Source organism: Sinocyclocheilus grahami, unplaced genomic scaffold (assembly GCF_001515645.1).
Source record: "Sinocyclocheilus grahami isolate Dianchi unplaced genomic scaffold, SAMN03320097.WGS_v1.1 scaffold28.1, whole genome shotgun sequence".
NCBI classification, from domain to species: Eukaryota; Metazoa; Chordata; class Actinopteri; order Cypriniformes; family Cyprinidae; genus Sinocyclocheilus; species Sinocyclocheilus grahami.
Window position 1 is genome coordinate 2,049,952 of NW_015505207.1, and position 16,598 is coordinate 2,066,549.

The following is a 16,598-nucleotide window of genomic DNA, read 5'->3' on the forward strand; positions in this document are numbered from 1 at the left end:
ATGTAAATTGAAAACGTGGCCAAACTTGCCTGAAGATATGGCCAGCCTAAAAGAGACTAAACTGGCACGGCAGTAATGCCACTGTCGCGGAGCAAGCAAAGGATTACATTTAGATGCTGTCTGACAGTGAAATTGCTTTCGCCTCCATTAGTCACCTGACCTTGTTTTGCCTATGTATTTCCAAATAAGACCCCTCTCTGCTGCACAAGCTGGCAGAGGGAAATCTTATCAGTGCACCAAGCACCATCTCACTGGTGGGGCTCTATTAACTCTGCGACTGGGCTTTCACATGACACCTTCCTCCCAAACCTCCATCCGCCTTTAAATGACTGCATTGGTTCATAGGTGAGCTAGCCTGCTCTCTATACCAATGCCAGTAAAAAAAGATGCACGGACATCGTAATAATAATAATAATTCATTTTATTTAATGGCGCCTTTCTAAACACCCATGGTCACCTTACAGCAAGCAAACTAGTAAAAACAGTAACAATAAATAAACAAGTCCTGCCAGCATTACAAAATTCAACAGCACAACTGCATACATCATGAATACAATAAAGGCTTACAAGAGCAATAATAAGAGCAATTAATAAGAGCAAGTCATAAGAAAGCCTGGGTAAAAAGATAAGTCTTAAGACGAGATTTAAAAGTATGAAGGCTGTCACTGTTCCGTATATTGGGGGGAAGAGAGTTCCATAGGCGACGCAGGTGAAAATACGCAGTACGTGTAACATGAGCTTCAAAAGATAGTGTGCTATCCAGAATGACACCCAGACTCCTAACCTGCTGAGAAGGACAAATTGCATTATTATCGATATCCACTGTAAAACAATCAGATTTAGTCAAAGTAGATTTTGTACCGATAAGTAAGACCTCAGTTTTATCACTGTTGAGTTTTAGAAAGTTGGCTGAAAGCCAGTCTTTAATTTCAGCTAAACATCTAGTCAAGGAAGGTGGAGGAAAAGAACTAGAGGGTTTAGAAGACAGGTAGAGCTGGGTGTCGTCGGCATAGCAGTGAAAATGGATACCATATTTCCTGAGAATATAGCCAAGAGGAAGTAAATAGATGATGAATAAGAGTGGGCCCAAAACAGAACCCTGAGGGACACCATTAGTAACTGTAGATGGTTTTGATTTAAAATTTTTAATTTGAACATACTGAGCACGACCGATAAGATAAGACCTAAACCAGGAAAGTGGGGTGCCAGTAATCCCTATTGAAACTAACCTGTCCAGGTGTATCCTTGGACTATGTGTTGCAAAAGTGCTTATGCTTAGTGACGTCTATTAAAAATGTAATTGTCTACACAATGGACATGGGTGTAGTTATAACTATATATAGGACAAATGACAATAATAGAAAAAGACATAATAGTAATTGTGGTATTATTCATCTTAACAGAATGAAAAAATACCTATTTATAGACGACATGTCCCCTGATTCTATTTTCCAAGCCAGCTTGTAGCTTTGACCTTATTGTTCATTAATGCATGAAGATGGTTTCTCACCAGTCCCTGGTTCCTCCCTCTGCTGCCCCTGTATTCAGGTAACACAGGTTGGTGAATCTTATTTTAAAAACCCAACAGGTTCTCATCACGATTCACATTCAAGATGCAAATTTAATACAAATAATAAAAGCTAAAGCATTTTTGCATATTCCATTTAATACGGCGTTTCATCATAAAATATTATGCTCTGTGATTTTGGCTGCTTGTTCAAACAAAACAAACAAACAAAAAATGTGAAGGAAGATTTAGACATGAGGGTGAGAATAATAATCACTTGAGAATATAATCAGACTGAGCCATCTGCCATCACTGAGAAATGCCATGGGATGAACTCACTCATATCTTGTCTGTTACAGCTTATATCCTCAGGTTGTTTTTTGGTCTGAGTTTTCTGGCCCATTGGAGAAACGTGCCCCTTACTACAGGAATAAATATGTCTAAAAATTGTGACGGTATTTTATTAGTTTTAACGGTGCTGATAATCTCACAATCGTCAGTGGGAGGACAGGGATTGGACGGTGCTTATCTCTGACTGGACAGGTTATGTGAAACCTCTGGTTAGATATAAGATTACTGTTCAGAAATATGCGGTAAGAAGACAAGTTCTTATCTTTAACTGACATATATGTTTACCCGACAAGAAATCCTGGTAGCCAGCAAACTCATAGCAGGAAACATGGAAAGATTTGATTTGATGAAAGATTACAAGTACTGTAGAAAACATCAAGTGAGCGGAAATATTGTCATTATGTCGGGAGATGACAGATAGACCTTAATTTATAGGCCTAAAGGCTCTATCACTTAGAAATATGCCAAAAGGATCCGTAATAAGATTTATTCATTACTGCATTGCACTGTGGCTGCATCATACAGTAAGTGTTCAGAAAATAAATCAAATACTTAACAATTCAAATTGGCTGTATAGTGAACTGAGCTTTGTAAGCAATCTCTGGTAGCAATAGTTCAAACTACACAAGCACCAAAGGGATGTAAGCCTACAGGGGCCAGTCTACTGATGTGAAGAGTCAATCTAACTCACGAAAGGTAGCTCTAACAAGTGTGGCAGGGCGATAAAGCTATAGACCTCTTCAATCCATAGAGGAGAACAGCTTTGAAGATACCCAGAGAGCCACGAAAAGCCAAATCACTCGGTCATAACAGTGGCTAAAATGAACAAATATGCGATTCTTGTTTTTCTTCTTTTTTATTCAAATGTTCTTTGCCAATTGTTTTAAAAGTTACCAGCACATTTCTCATTCACTCAAGCAGACAAGTATGTTTGCTTTTCAGAGCTGTTTTGTATTTCTATAACTGCACAACTGTCACACCTGCAGCCACCCAGAAAAGGAGCTTGATTATTATTCCAAAGGATGTATCAGCCTATGAACATCAACAGCAGAGAGGAAAGCAGAGTTTGAGCCCTTTGAACAAAAGAGAGGGATTGAAAAATGGAAGATTATTGAAGTCTTTCTTTTTTCCCAGGCATGAGTCCATTGTGCCGAGACTCCAGGATGTTTCGATACTATCGGGTCACTTGTACTCCCGCGCTGTACAAAAAATAGGCCTGACAGACAAAAGACCAGGATGCAGTGCTAGAGCTTCTTAATGGAATTCTGCTCTATTCAACGGGACTATCGTATTCTCTCAGCCTGACTCTAAGAGAGAATAGAGATCAACTAATCAAAGTGGGCCGTCAGCATGCCTTCATTTGTGTTTGACTGATGAAGGAAAATGAGTAACGATTGATCGTACAGTATAAAATGTCATTAATCTGTGATACAATAAAATGTTGGAATGACAGAAATGGACACAAAACTAATTTCAGCCACAGCAGACACAGTTTTAGTGGTCTCAGAATAATAATAAATCTCATTCTGGTCTATTTTCCTGCCTAGCCGTCTCTCCCAAAATGCTGCAAATACTATTAATTCCATTTATTATTTTTATTAATTTAATTTAGCAAAAACTATAAACTCTATGGAAACTCTTCAAAATGGTTAAATTCATGTTTGCTGTAGTGCTAGAATTAAATGTCATTTTTAATAAAAATCTGAGGGCATCTACAGGATAAGTGCGCTTATTTTATTCACTAATGAAAAATTCCCTCTAATGGATGGAGGGTCAGATAATAACTGCACATTCTCATAGAAAAGAGGAATAATGACAAATGAATGTACAAACCTCAGAGAGCAGACAGAGAAAAAGGAGGGGCGCTTTCTCTGCCATTACCTGAGTCATTCACACAGGAACAGAGAGAGCAGAAAAGAAGCAGTGATAGAAAGCTGAGAGAGTGTGTGGGCGCATCCATATAGTTGATTAGTAAGCCCATTAGGACCAAGAAATATTGTCATTGTATAAGACTCCCCAGTGAAATACGCTGGGTCAGCTGTGGCTGAATATTGGAAGTTTTAGCTTGTTACCAGGGAAGAGCAGCTTCTGCATATCAACATGTCTAGTCCATATAACCATTATTTTAAAACTAACGTCCAGCACTAAAAATACCTGTATAATTGGAAACATGTATGAGGCATATACAGGAGGCACTTTAGACACTCTTCAAAATATATGACAACAATAAAAAATGCATATATCAAAGCAACTGTAATTTATCATAACGCAAACACAGTTTTCAAGCAAGAAAAAAATCACCAAAAAAGTTCAAATTAAGAAACAGTAGGGTTTTTTTTTTGGACCAACTGGTTAAAAGTCTAAAAAAACACGTTTGTTGAGAGAAAAGGTGTAACATCACATGTTTGCGGATCACACTTGGTTTGACATTCCATCTAATTCAATTTATTCATTCCAAGTGTGTCCTAAATGTTCAAAGCTGTCAAAATACTTTTGGGGATTGTCTCACATCTCCCTTTCTCTGTATGCAAAGTTATCCGTATGTGTTGCCTATTACATTTACATGATTACTTTTAAAATTAGATTTATAAAATCAGTACACGCTTTTATACCAAATTACTTTTAAATTAGGAAAACAAACAACATACTGGAAGAAGTGCTATAATACAAATGTCCAATCTTTTTGGAGAAATAGATTGCATATCAACAGGATTCAGTTAAGTGCTCATGGAAAAGATGAATTAGTACTGTGCAGTGCTCTGCCAATAATGACCAGCACCAGAGAGGAAGGTAACACCTCACTGATTGCCATGGTTGCCAGTAATTAATGACCATCTCGTCAAGGTGGATACATTGCACTGTAGGCTAAATGTAATGTTTGATGGTAAACATGAAGACTTTAATGTAGCACGAATGTTTCAGCAACAGGTCTTTATAAAACCAATAATGCACATGTGGGTGTGCATAATTGTGGTTTGCATTTAAAACTAAAACCATAACAGAGACATGTTCTATTATGTATTATAGCGTCATAATGATGTCTGGCATGCAAAGACATTTCTGCTTAACTCCTCTCAGCTACCCGTATACCTGTCTGGACAGATATACGAATTCTGTGTATTAGTACAATACCAGTTTTTACAGAATGAAATAATAGATCACAAGATGTTCTGCCCAAAAATTTGTGGTGGTCACAATGACTCATCTTTTACCTGCAGTGAGAATTTTTCTTCAGATAAGTTTGAGATCAAGGGTTATAAAGCAGTAGCGAAGAGGGTATCAGCTTTAAGTTTGAGCTGATGTGTCATTGTAAATGAGATGGCCATGCTGACATCTGAGAATGAAGTACTGTCTGATATTGCGAACGAGAGTGGGCAGATTGCAGATTTTGCATGCTTCCAAGATCACAAAATCATGATGTTTCTAAGTTAAACTATGGTAGATTTAAAATCCAATAAAAACCTGTTTAAGAACCAAGTGAGCTTCCTTATAAGACATACTTCAAATCTAATAACAATGGTCTATTTTACCCAATATTTGTGTGGGCTATGTATTTTTATGGCTATTAAATAATAGCATCTATAGCATAGAGATATGCTAATGTCAAACCATATTGGAATCAGTTGTGTATCAATTCTCACATACACAATCAGTCAGTTATTACAGCTACAGGACACTGCCTTAGAAGGATGCTGCTTATGTAGACAGTAATTCACTAGGTTCTGAAACAAAGAATTGTTGGAATTGTTAGAATTGTTATCTGAAGTATACGACTGTGTACTCACTGATGTGTACAGATGGCCTTCTCCATTCATGGCGATGTACAAGCCCGTCTTCACAGACTGAATAGCAACGACCCGAAGGCCCACAGGGATGAGGTTGAACAACGCTGTGAAGACAATGCAGGGGTAAGCAAATTTAACTTTTCCGTCAATTTAACAAATAATATCTAAAATAAGAATTGAGGAATTACTGTTAAATTTGAATATAAAATAAAAAAAAATTGGAATTTCTGAAGAAAATTTGATTATGTGCTTGTTTTTGTATGTTGCTATGCAGTTCTAAGAGTGATTAGGATGTAGAACAAACCTCTAACCCCAATAATAATAGCAAACATAACTAAAATGGAATTAGAATGATAAACAATGGGCTTCAAATCTCAACTCATAAACTGAACATTGGTCGCACTCCACAGAGTGCATAAACGTACTTGGTTACTAACGTAACCTTGGTTCCCTGAGATATGGGAACGAGTACTCTGTCTGCTAATGGGGAAAACTCCTTTTTCTCAGAATACTGAAGCCTTTCAATAACGCAGTGTAACTGCACGGCCATTGGTTTGTGCAGTGTATTAAAAACGAACCAATGGCAACACAGCCCGCCAGAGCCCGCCAAAATGGGCAGGGCATCTGTCTATATAAGCGTGCACTTTGCAATAGGAACCTTAGGTTACTTCAACTGAAGCAACGACTGAGTCGTGCAGCTACATAGCACGTTCTCGTTCTCGTATCTCAGGGAACCGAGGTTACGTTAGTAACCGAGTACGTTCCCTATCAATACTTCACTCGTACTGCGTCTGCTAAGACGCTATGGGGAACCAGTACAATCCCGCCGTGCTATGCTAGAGGAACGACCAATGCTTGAACTTGCCTTGAGCACCAAAGGGGGCCCAGAGGGACCAAGTAATTGCAGGGAAGCCCCGCAAGAGGCGATAGGGCCAAACTCACAGAGGTCGGCCCAGCACTGAGTAATCTAAGTAATTCCAAGATAAATTGTACAGCCTCAGAACCTCAGAACCCATGGCAAACGCCTGAGCACTGGTTTTGCCATAAGGCCAGAGTAAGTCCGTTTAAGCAGAAAGGACCCGAGCCTGTAAGGCCGGGACATCCAGATTATAAAACCTGGTAAATGTGGACGGCGAGGCCCTGCTTAGGACTTGCAGAAAGGTGCGAAGGCCCAAACATACTGCCAGCATTTCCAGGCAATTGATGTGAAGCCGACTCTCCTCTTTTGACCACTGGCCGAAAGCCATTTTGCCATCGCACAGAGCTCCCCAACCCGTGTTGGAAGCATCTGTCGAGACCACCTTCCTTCTGCAGACCATTCCCAGGGGCACGCCCCGTTCCATCCACCGAGAGTCTTTCCACGGGGCCAGAGCTGCTACGCAGGCCCGGTTCACCTTGACACGCATGCGTCCATGATGCCAGGCATGGGACGGAACTTGTGGTTTCAGCCAGTACTGAAGGAGCCGCATGCGAAGCAGGCCCAGCTGAAGAACTGGAGACGCAGAGGCCATGAGGTTCAACATCTTCTGAAACACCTTGAGAGGGCGAAGTGCTCCAACTTTGAATGAGGCCGCAAGCTGCCGAATAGCCAGTGCACGATCCGGAGCAAATACGAGTCGAGAACTGTTCCCAGGAACGATATCCGTTGGCTGGGGAACAGCACGCTTTTGGCGAAATTGACCCTGAGTCCCAGGCACTCTAAGTGGCTGAGGAGGAAGGATCTGTGGGATGATAGATCATTCTCTGACTGGGCCAGGATGAGCCAGTTGTCGAAATAATTCAGAACACGGATTCCCATCTGTCTCAGCGGGGAAAGAGCCGCATCCATGCACTTCGTAAAAGTGCGAGGAGCTAGGGACAGCCCAAAGGGAAGGGCTGTGTATTGATATGCCACTCCCTCGAAGGTGAATCTCAAGAATCGCCTGTGGCGGGGGGCTATCTGGATGTAGTAGGCATCTTTCAGATCCAGCAAAAAGAGGGGGAAGTCGTGGCCTAATGGTTAGAGAGTCAGACTCATAACCCAAAAGGTTGTGGGTTCGAGTCTCGTACCGGCAGGGATTGTAGGTGGGTGGGAGTGAATGTACAGCGCTCTCTCCCACCTTCAATACCAAGACTGAGGTGCCCTTGAGCAAGGCACCAACTGCCCAACTGCTCACCGGGCCCACTGCTCCGGGTGTGTGTTCACGGTTTGTGTGTGTTCACTGCTGTGTGTGTGTGCACTTTGGATGGGTAAATGCAGAGCACTAATTCCGAGTATGGGTCACCATACTTGGCCACATGTCACTTCACTTTAAGAACCAGTCCCCTGGGCACACTTGTGAGAGGATCTGCTTCAGTGTAATCATCCTGAATGACCGTCTCATGAGGGTGCGGTTCATGTGCCTGAGATCGAGGATGGGCATTAGGCCGCCATCTTTTTTGGGGATGTGGAAATATCGGAGTTTCTATGGCCCCTTTTGCCAGCAAATTCATCACCTCGGACCGCAGGACGTGTGCGTCCTTGCTCTGAACCGAGGTGGAGACCACACCGCTGAATCGCGGGGGTCTTCGAGCGAATTTAAGTGAATAACCTTGTTCTATTATCCCCAGAACACACTTTGACACTCCAGGGATGGCCTTCCAGGCGGCTGCGGGTGGGCTCTTCTGGCGGAGACCAATTCAAACTCAGCTTGCACAGCTTTAGACAAGACGCGGAAAAGTTCAGTGTCCATGCCCGAGCTGGCAGAGCTGGGCTCCGCAGACGGCAGGGGAGCGGGGTCGAAGGACGAGCCTGACAGCTCCTCCACATCTGAAGCAGCCAGAGACACACTGTCATCCATGGAGCACTCGCTCCCACCAAACGAGACCAGATCGCTCGCAGCCGCAGAGGGATGCTGGTCCGGGTGAGAGAAGAGGAATGGGGGAAGCCTCTCTATGTGGAGAGAGTGAGGCACATTGGGGCTCACCGGCGTGGGCTCACTCGTCACCGAGCACCGAGATCCTCTGCCCCGCTGCTTTTTCCTCACAGGGTTCCTGGGAGGAAGAAAGCGGGAGGGCGCGAGGGGCGGAGTCGCTTTCTGAAAAGAAAGCTATCAACGAGCGCAGAGAGGCGAGACTCATATCCTCGCAATGAGGACATTCCGTCTCGGTAAGTGCAGCTTCAGCGTGGGTAGTGCCCAAGCATGACATGCACTCGCCGTGACCATCAGCGGCGTGCAGGGGAGCCCTGCACGAGCGACAGTAGCGGCGTGGCATTTGCAACACCGCCAGAGATTTACTTAGAAAATTAGCTCTTATAGTCGCCGGATAGCGGCAGGGGACCGGGAAGACCACAGCTGCTGCAGACGCCAAAGGCAGCTGAAGACCGGCAAAGTCAGCCGAACAGAGAGGGGTCTTGATCCGCTGCGAGGCTTGTTCACGGTGAAGGCTTCGAGTCTCGTAGAGCGAAGATCTTGTAGTCGTTGCTGAAGGAGAAGAAATCTGAGGATCCTATGACGCTCGGCTCCACTGCCGAGCCAATGGTTTATTTTAAATACACTGCACGAACCAATGGCCGTGCAGTTACACTGCATTATTGAAAGGCTTCATTATTCGGGTTTTCCCCATAGCATCTTAGCAGACGCAGTATGAGTGAAGTATCGATAGGGAACAGGGATAGTGTGGAGCATAAAAACTGATACACAGAAATTGAATGGAGGCCTCATATTATGTAGAATAATTGTTTTTATGCCTAGTGGGCAGCAACAGAAGCCTGGCGCTACAAGCTGGAGCATAGAAGGCTAGAGATTGGAGGCAGTAGTAGTGCATGGCAGATTTAATGGATCTTTTGTTGTTGGAGCAGCTCTTCGGTCTTGTTAGGTAACGGCCATTGTTTGTACTGGAGGGGAGTAACAGCCTAGCTGGTGACACTAAGTGCATCCAAAGGGGTGATTTAAACCTACAGTGTAATGAACTCACTTCAACTCACTGGTAATTGGCAGAGCTCCCGGGGTGCTTGAATGAAAATGACTTCAGAAAAGCCCTGGTCTGGAAGACTCTGGTGTGGCAAAATATGAGTGGGATGGTTACATCAAAGTGAGTTTCTGGAAGTGCTCCACAGGCACACAGGAACAGATTCTTACAAGGACACAAAATGGACTTTGCATCCTTGTCTTCCAAAGAGAGCATGATATTGAATGCCATTTCATGCCTTTTCATTCTTTTTCTTCACCTCTGTTTCTCTCTATCTTCATCTCTCTATATATACTGGTTTGCAACTTACAGAATTTATATAAATATCCAATATTAATAACTATATTTTATCTAAAAAATCTAAGCAAATGTATTTTTAAGATAACAACATTTTCACACAAAATCGAATGATCAAATAATAATGTTGATGTTAGATAAAGATGTTGCTTCAAAGATAAGGTCTCAAATTATTGTTTGCACTTAACACTTGCTTTGACATTTTTTATCCAATTTATTAAATGTAATTGTAGCTTAATTGTTCAAAACTGTCCAGATTATTTTTGGAGTACCTACATTTGGGTTTGCAACATAATAATTATATATAATTAATATAAATAACTGATTTTAACTATAATTTTACCAAAATGACAAAAAAATCAAAGCAAGTGGACTTAAGTGTCCAAATTTTTCTGAACTATTGTAGTATATTTGTATATATTTTTTTAGCTATATTTGGGTTTGCAACTTATATAGTTTCTATAAATAGCCAATATAAATTACCTAAAATGTGTGCCTTGCGAGCACTTCAGCTTCCTTTAGCAAAGGAAAATCTAGTTACTGCTGTTGTTTGCATACTTTAGGGAAACTTTGATTACTTTAGCAAAAATTCAATGTATCTAAAAAAAAATGCTAACTCTACAGTTGTTTTCTGCATTTGTGTAGGTGTGTTTCTTAGTGTCGCAAATGTCAAGTGTCATCTTCTCTCGGAGTGTGTGACTGACAGAGAGCCCTCTGTGTGTCACTCTGTCAGTACATCTGCATATTAAAATCAAATTAAGCAGCTGGCCTGAAGCATTTGAAAAGCAGGCCCAGTAGAGGCTAATAATACACTACAGCCTCCTGAGTTATCCCCTCACATGCACACAAACATCTCCCCAAGGACCAGCCTACTGCCATATCAGCAACAGTGATAACTACAGAAAATGAATCAGTAACAGGGATTTTAAAAGTGTGTAGTAAAAATAATGATATGCATTTGAGCACACTTTACCTTTTAAGTGCAGCTGTAGCATTTTGCGCACCAGAATTATCGAGCAGGAGTAGGGATGCATGATATTGGATTTTTGCCGATATCCGATATGCCGATATTTTTCAACTCATTTTGGCCGATAGTCGATGCCGATACGGATATATTTCCTTTTGTTTGGAAACAACACCAAGTCTCTCTTGTGTGGAAATTATAAGCTAATTATTTTTGATTTTGGTTAGTTTTTAACAAGAACTTATTTGTTAGAATTAAATAAACAATAATGCAGTTATCTTATAATAACAGTACATTGAAGCTTTGAAAATAACTATAAATAAACTATATATCAATCGCTGCATTTTTTTCAGAAAAATGCAGTATTAACTTTAACATTTTATTTTAAAATTAAACATTTGTAGATGGTCTAAAGCAAAAGAGTTGTAAAAATTCTGGAAATATTTTAGAGATCATAATTTGTTTAAAAAATATAACACATTACACATTAATGAATAAATTAGCATATATAGAATTATTTAATTTATAAGTGTCATGTTTGTGATTTTTTTTATTCATGGAAGCTATAGCTTCTAACCTTTAAATCAGAATATACTCATGATTTTATGACATCAGTTACTGCTTTATTTAATCAGAAACACAGTCTAAGGGTGTTTTCACACCTAGTTCATTTAACCCTTTCAAACGATCTTGGAGCGGTTCAGCGTGAATATGTGAACAAACCATGTGATCACAGACCCCCCTAAAAGGACCCAAAACGTTTGTGGGTCTGTTTGTGGTTCGATATCTTCGTGATATGCGAAAGCAATGAGATCCCGTTACGCTTTGCGTTTCGTTTCGACCTGTGTACCTGGAGGCTTGCCATACCTGTAGCCATTTTAATAAAATTATTACAGTTCAAAAGACAATATGAAATTATGTAGTTTTCTGTTTATGAAACTTTTCTATACTAACTGTTCAAATGAAAGCTGAAGCGTCACAAGTAGTCCTGTGGCAAGCAGCAGCAGTTGTTGATAGTGTTGGAAGAAAAATTTATTTTTAGTTGCTATCCTTTTCCTCTTCCATTTTTTCAGATGCTTTCCTTTAGTTCTGCTTTGTCTGACTCTTTCGCTATTTGTCATTTGCTTCAAAATGTGCCACATTCATGTGATGACAACATGTGAAGACGCCATCTTGAATACCCAAAATCTACTGCTGCACAGAAAGCTGAGGTCTGAGTTCTTATAAAGTTGTGGTGTGAACAAGAAAGGGTCTGAGATCTCTTCATTGCTGAAGAGGACCAAAAAAAGAACTGGGTTCTCTTTTGAGTCCACTAGATTGTGAACACCAAAAGGACTGAGGTCACTTTAGGCTGGTTCCCTTTAAGTTAACTGGGTTTGGTTCTTTTAAAACGAACTATAGGGTGTTTTCACACTTGGTCCTTTTCAGGGGTCTGAGCGCGGTTCTTTTTGGATTTTTGGCCCATATGTGAACACTCCAAACGATCTCAGACCCCTCAGAAGCGAACCGAACCGAACCGAGACCATCTCGGGAGGTGGTCTGAGTACGGTTCGCTTTCGGCTAAAGGAACGGTTCGCTAAAAACGTGCATTGTGAACACAAATCGGCCCGGGCTCACTTGATTTTTCCATTTGCGAATTCCAATGTAGTTTGGTCATCAGATGTTTCCATACAAATCAGCTGTTCATAGTGGCTGCTTCTTCTGGCAGATCTCTACAAATTGTTTGCTCACAGCATACACTTGTTTATTTTAATTTCAATAACAGTGTATACACTCTCTTTAGCGTTTATTGTTTCAACTGTCAAAAACACCCATGGTTCACATAAACAGTTGGTTTTGTCTCAATCGAATGTAAACATCTGGGAAAGAAATCAATGTGTATCAACTGATTTGTGCAGTATGTAGTTCTAGTACAGCAGCCTAAAATGAGAATCAGTAGAATCTATTATTCATACGATTAATAATATGCTTTTTTTTTTCATTTGATTAGTTCATTTCTTACTTAAATGCTGCATTTAAGGATACCTGTACTGTACCTGAAACATTTAAAACAGTTTATTATATTTTATTTTATTTGTGCAATTTTTTTCTCTCTCTCTCAATGTCAGCATGCCTTTTTCGCTGGTCCTTAAAAAGTCTTACATTTAATTGTATCAAATTTAAGGCCATAAAAAGTACAATGGGGACGGAAAGACAATTGCCATATCCACCTTTTTCTTGTCGTAAAAATGGGCGCGGCCATTTGTAAATTATATGGGTCTGGCTTCCGGTCTCATCTGCGTCCACTCCGTCCAGCTATTTTTAGCTGAACAAAACAGTTCGTTTTGCTGCTTGATATTGAAAGTTGGTGTGTCTTATCATATTATTTTAATGTATTATCTGAAATTCTCCTCGTTATTTACCTATAGCAGCTAATGAACCGGAAGTCTCACCCATAGGCTTACTTCCGCGTTGAAGAAAAAGGTGGATAGCTTAATGTGATGATTAAAATGAAAAAGGCTATGATTTAATTGGATAAATATGAGCGCTGCACATTTCAAAGTCTATCTTTATGCAGTTCTGAAAGCGCCACATGCTGGCACAGAATTAATTTGCATTTTTTAACAGCCCTTCTGCTGGTTTAAAATAATAATTTATATTAAACCAACCATTAAACCATTACTATAATAATTGATACATTTGATTTTTGACTCTTTTCTTAAAAATGGCTTGAAATCTGAAAGGCTAAAATTTTAAATTTTATTTCATTTTATTATTTTTTATTATTTTTTTTTTGTGTGAAAACCTGTAACTGTAAATCATGCTTTTTACAGTCATTTTACAGTTTAATATGTTACCATTGGCATTTCCCCACCCCACTCATATGGCATTAATTTTATCTGTGCAGGTCTTAAAAACAGTCTTAAAGTCTTAAATTTCAGCTTAAAAATCCTGCAGAAACCCTGTGTGCTATAAAATAAACACGATGACATAAACAAGGAAAACGGTTCAAAATAAATATTGAAAAGGTGTACGAAACTTATATTTTTGTGCAAAAAAATATTCCAGTTTTGGAGGTCATAATGTCAGCCTTCAAACACGGAACTGGACTAGATCCAAAAAGCAACAGTCTGAACACAAAGAGGTCTGAGACACCATAACTGCTTAAGTGGACCAAAAAAGCATCCGAGTCCTCTTACAGGAACTGTGATAGTGTGAACACAAAGAAAACTGGGTCCTTTTTCACTTGGTCCACCTCTTGGCCCACTTAAAGTGGTCTGGGTTCAGTTCTTTTAAAGAGGACTCAAGTATGAAAACACCCCAAATGTTATTTGTGTATTTTACTTTCATTAGAAGTAGGCCAACTGCGCCCCCTACCCCTTACCGAACTAGCATTAGAACCTGGGGAGGCTGCCGCTGCTGCCACTGCACTATTACTATTACTGTTGACTCTATCACACACCGAACACGTACGTGCATTCTCAGCTTAAATGCAGCGATCTAAATCAGTGAATCTAATCATCATTCCGGCAAAACTTTGCTTCAAGAATGAGCCACACTGCTGACTTGATCTAATCGCTACACACCCTGAGCACATGTGTGTTATTAATGTATTCCTCTTATCGGCAAGACATATCGGCATCATTTTTTATATCGGGCCGATGCCAGTATTTACATTTAAAGCCATTATCGGCCGATTCCGATATCGTTCAGACAATATCGTGCATCCCTAAGCAGGAGTCATTCCTTTTGAAACATGTTCATGTTTTGATTATTTATTATGTGCAATGATGATGAAATTAGAGGGAACTCACAAGAATTACTACTGTCATCCTTAGTCCCATCAAGAGATCCATCTGGGTTCATCTGCAAGTAGTATCCCTGCCTGCAATATAACCTGGTCACTATACCCTTGAGCTGGGGATCTGTGGAGAAAGACAGAAAACATAATTAACAAAGCACTTCTAATAGATGAATTACAGACTATAGACACTACAAATACACATGTTTGTGTAATCTACCAATACAAGTTAAAAAATAAAAAATGTAAAGTTACAGTCAACCCAAAAATGTCATCATTTATTCACCCTCATGTCATTCCAACCCTGTATGCATTTCTTAATTCTACAGAACACAAAAGAAGATATTTTGAAGAACACTGTGTATCAAGTAACAGTGGAGCCCATTGACTTCAATATTGTCCATTGACAAAATATCTTAATAGTAATTTAATTTTAATTAATGCATTTAGCAGACGCTTTTATCCAAAGCAACTCAGTGCATTCAGGCTATACATTTTTTACCAGCATGTGTGTTCCCTGGGAATCGAACCCATGACCTTTTGCGCTGTTAACGCAATGCTCTTCCACTGAGCCACAGGAACACTTCTTTCATGTTCCACAGAACAAAAAAAGTGCTGTGCAGCGACTTTAATATGAAATAGACTCCAAAGTGCCCTCTTTAGCCAGGCCTGATAAAGATGTATCTTGACCATGTGGTGTCAAATTCCATACAAAAAACAAATCCTTTTTTAACAATATAAAGCATATTGTTACATTAATGCGATGACATAACTGTAAAACAGGACAGTAGAAGATACAAAAATAATTAAAGTTGATATCAACAGGGAGCTTAACAGAAAAAATCAGTGAGGTAGCCAGGCAAGTGATCTCAGTCTTCACATGAACAGTTTGAGTAGCACTGTAATCTGATTGCTAACCAGAAGGGGATGGTTTGATGATTACAACTTTTGTGTGCACAAATTGTCACAGGTCTGTTTTTGGATAGAATTTAACGGATTTTACAATGTTGTACATACTGCAGTAAAAATGAAAAGAAAGGAAACAGTGTCAACTTTTGTGTTCCTTTTGACTTTTTGCTTAGAACAGTAAGAGAAACTGTTCATCTGAGAGTGGAGATCTAAAGGAAATAACAAACCAAAGAATGTTCTATCAAAACACTGTCCTTTACTTCAGAGTTCATACACATAGCTACACTGTTTTTCGAGATGTGTTTGCTCAGGAGTACTGTATCGCTAATGGAACATCAGATGTGTGCATACTAGATGGTGGTTATTCAAAAAGACACACAACAGCAGTTTGCAATGTGAGAACTCAACTAAATACAGTAGACTTGTGGAGGAAGAGCATTCACAACTCTCTACATTGCGAGTAAATCACTCGCATATGCGACTAAATCTTCACTCTGGGCGACTAAATGATGTCTAATATTAGCCAATGGCTAATACATTTTTAGATTTTACTCACCAGTGTGTGAGTTGGAGGCTAAGTATAAGTTTAGCACAGATATATTTTCACTCGCCAAACACTCTAACTGAGCTCTTCAGAGTTTCACTCTCCGTCAAGCGATCTGTGATATTTTTCATTTCATCTCAATGGATGCGCAGCGCACCTGTGTTTGTGTATTTGACATACTGTAAACTCTAGTGTGAAGGTGCACAACTCGCCGTCGCTTTCTCTCACATGCACAAAGTGAGAGAGAGAGAGCGAGCGAGAGAGTCTTACATAACATGCAGAACTGATGTAACGTTTTTTTTTCCCTGAATGACCAAAAAAAAGCACCACCACCAGTCCTAAGTTCAGTTCAAATGACTAATTTGCATTCATACATAGTTACCAAGTTTTAATTCTAATTACTAAACTTCTATTATTACATAATACTTGATTATCATATTATAATGCTTGACTGCTTGACTGATTGATGTTAAGGGTGTACTTTCAGATATTTAAAAAGCTGTGCCATTTTACAAACATATATATATATA

At 39.9% G+C, this 16,598-nt stretch overlaps 1 protein-coding gene across 2 annotated transcripts in view; it reads right to left on the bottom strand.

Annotated features, from left to right (window-relative positions):
- Nucleotides 1-16,598, bottom strand: part of LOC107569606 (fibroblast growth factor 14) — a 180,921-nt gene that overhangs the window by 61,155 nt on the left and 103,168 nt on the right. For both annotated transcript variants that reach the window (XM_016255731.1, XM_016255724.1), the window contains exons 2-3: nt 14,629-14,739; nt 5,644-5,747 (exon numbers count right to left, since the gene is read on the bottom strand). In XM_016255731.1, the coding sequence (XP_016111217.1) occupies nt 5,644-5,747; nt 14,629-14,739 (215 nt within the window). The remainder of the gene's footprint in view (nt 1-5,643; nt 5,748-14,628; nt 14,740-16,598) is intronic.